This window comes from Trichinella spiralis, assembly GCF_000181795.1.
Source record: "Trichinella spiralis strain ISS 195 chromosome Unknown Scfld5380, whole genome shotgun sequence".
In the NCBI taxonomy this organism is placed as follows: Eukaryota; Metazoa; Nematoda; class Enoplea; order Trichinellida; family Trichinellidae; genus Trichinella; species Trichinella spiralis.
In genome coordinates, this window is record NW_003532319.1 from 1 (window position 1) to 948 (window position 948).

The 948-nt window shown below is 62.1% G+C and overlaps 1 protein-coding gene across 1 annotated transcript; it reads right to left on the reverse strand.

Moving 5' to 3' along the window:
* Positions 1-30: 30 nt before the first annotated feature.
* Tsp_15251 (conserved hypothetical protein) lies at positions 31-887 on the reverse strand (the record flags this gene model as incomplete). The annotated part of the gene is made up of 1 exon (XM_003366805.1): positions 31-887. A coding segment is annotated over one exon (857 nt), but the record flags the coding sequence as incomplete, so codon positions are not given.
* Between the last annotated feature and the right edge of the window lie 61 nt (positions 888-948).

A 948-nucleotide genomic window follows, 5' to 3' on the forward strand; every position in this document is an offset into this window, starting at 1 on the left:
CCCAGAACCCTTCGGCAGGTGACTCTTTCATTAGTTGCGAATGAGGCGTTCCCAGTAGCCCCCCCATTCCACGGGGGCCCTTGGGGGTATGAATTTCCATCGAATTCTTGTCCGGGCGAGGTCCCGCTGCACTTGATCCACATCGATCTCCTGCCATAGCCGGCGCAGTTCGGCAGCCGCGCTCTGGAATGAGCGGAAGTTGTCCGTCTGGATGACCACCGGCCGGCCTCGTCGAGCCATGAAGCGGCGAAGAGCCTGTAGCACTCCAACTGTCGACATCTCTGGGACTAGCTCTAAGTGCACCGCACGCGATACCATACACGTGATCAGGCACACGTAGCGGGGCGTTGTGGTCTTTCTAGTTCCCCGGACGAACAAGGGCCCGGCGAAGTCCATGCCTACATGGGCAAAGGCGGGCGCCGGAGTCGTTCTAGCTGCAGGTAGGTCGGCCATCTTCGGTTGGGGAGGCCGCCCCGTAGCCCAGCGGCATTGAAGACAGCCACGGAGCACCTGCCTCACGCGGCTTCGCCCCCGCGGAATCCAATAGCGTTGCCTTAGCGCGAACAGTGTCTGGGAAACTCCTGCGTGTAGTTGTCTCAGATGGCAGCGAAGGACAAGTCCTCGCGTCACCTCGTGTTCGCTAGGGAGGAGGGCGGGGTGCCTTCCGGATAACGGTAAGCTGGACTGTCCCAGCCGACCTCCAACCCGCAGCGTCCCCGCGGCGTCCAGGTAGGGGTTTAGTGGACCCAGCTCGCTACGGGCATGCACGTTGCCGTTTCTCTTCAGCGCTTCGATCTCCTTCGGGAATCCTTGTCTCTGGGCGATCCGTACCCATATCTGCTCAGCCGCCTCCAGCTCCGGGGCCGTCAGGGGTCCGGTCCGCCGATCTTCAGATACGGAGCCGCAGTTGTGCCCAAATCGGAGGCAGAGGGCGGTGATCCGGAACAG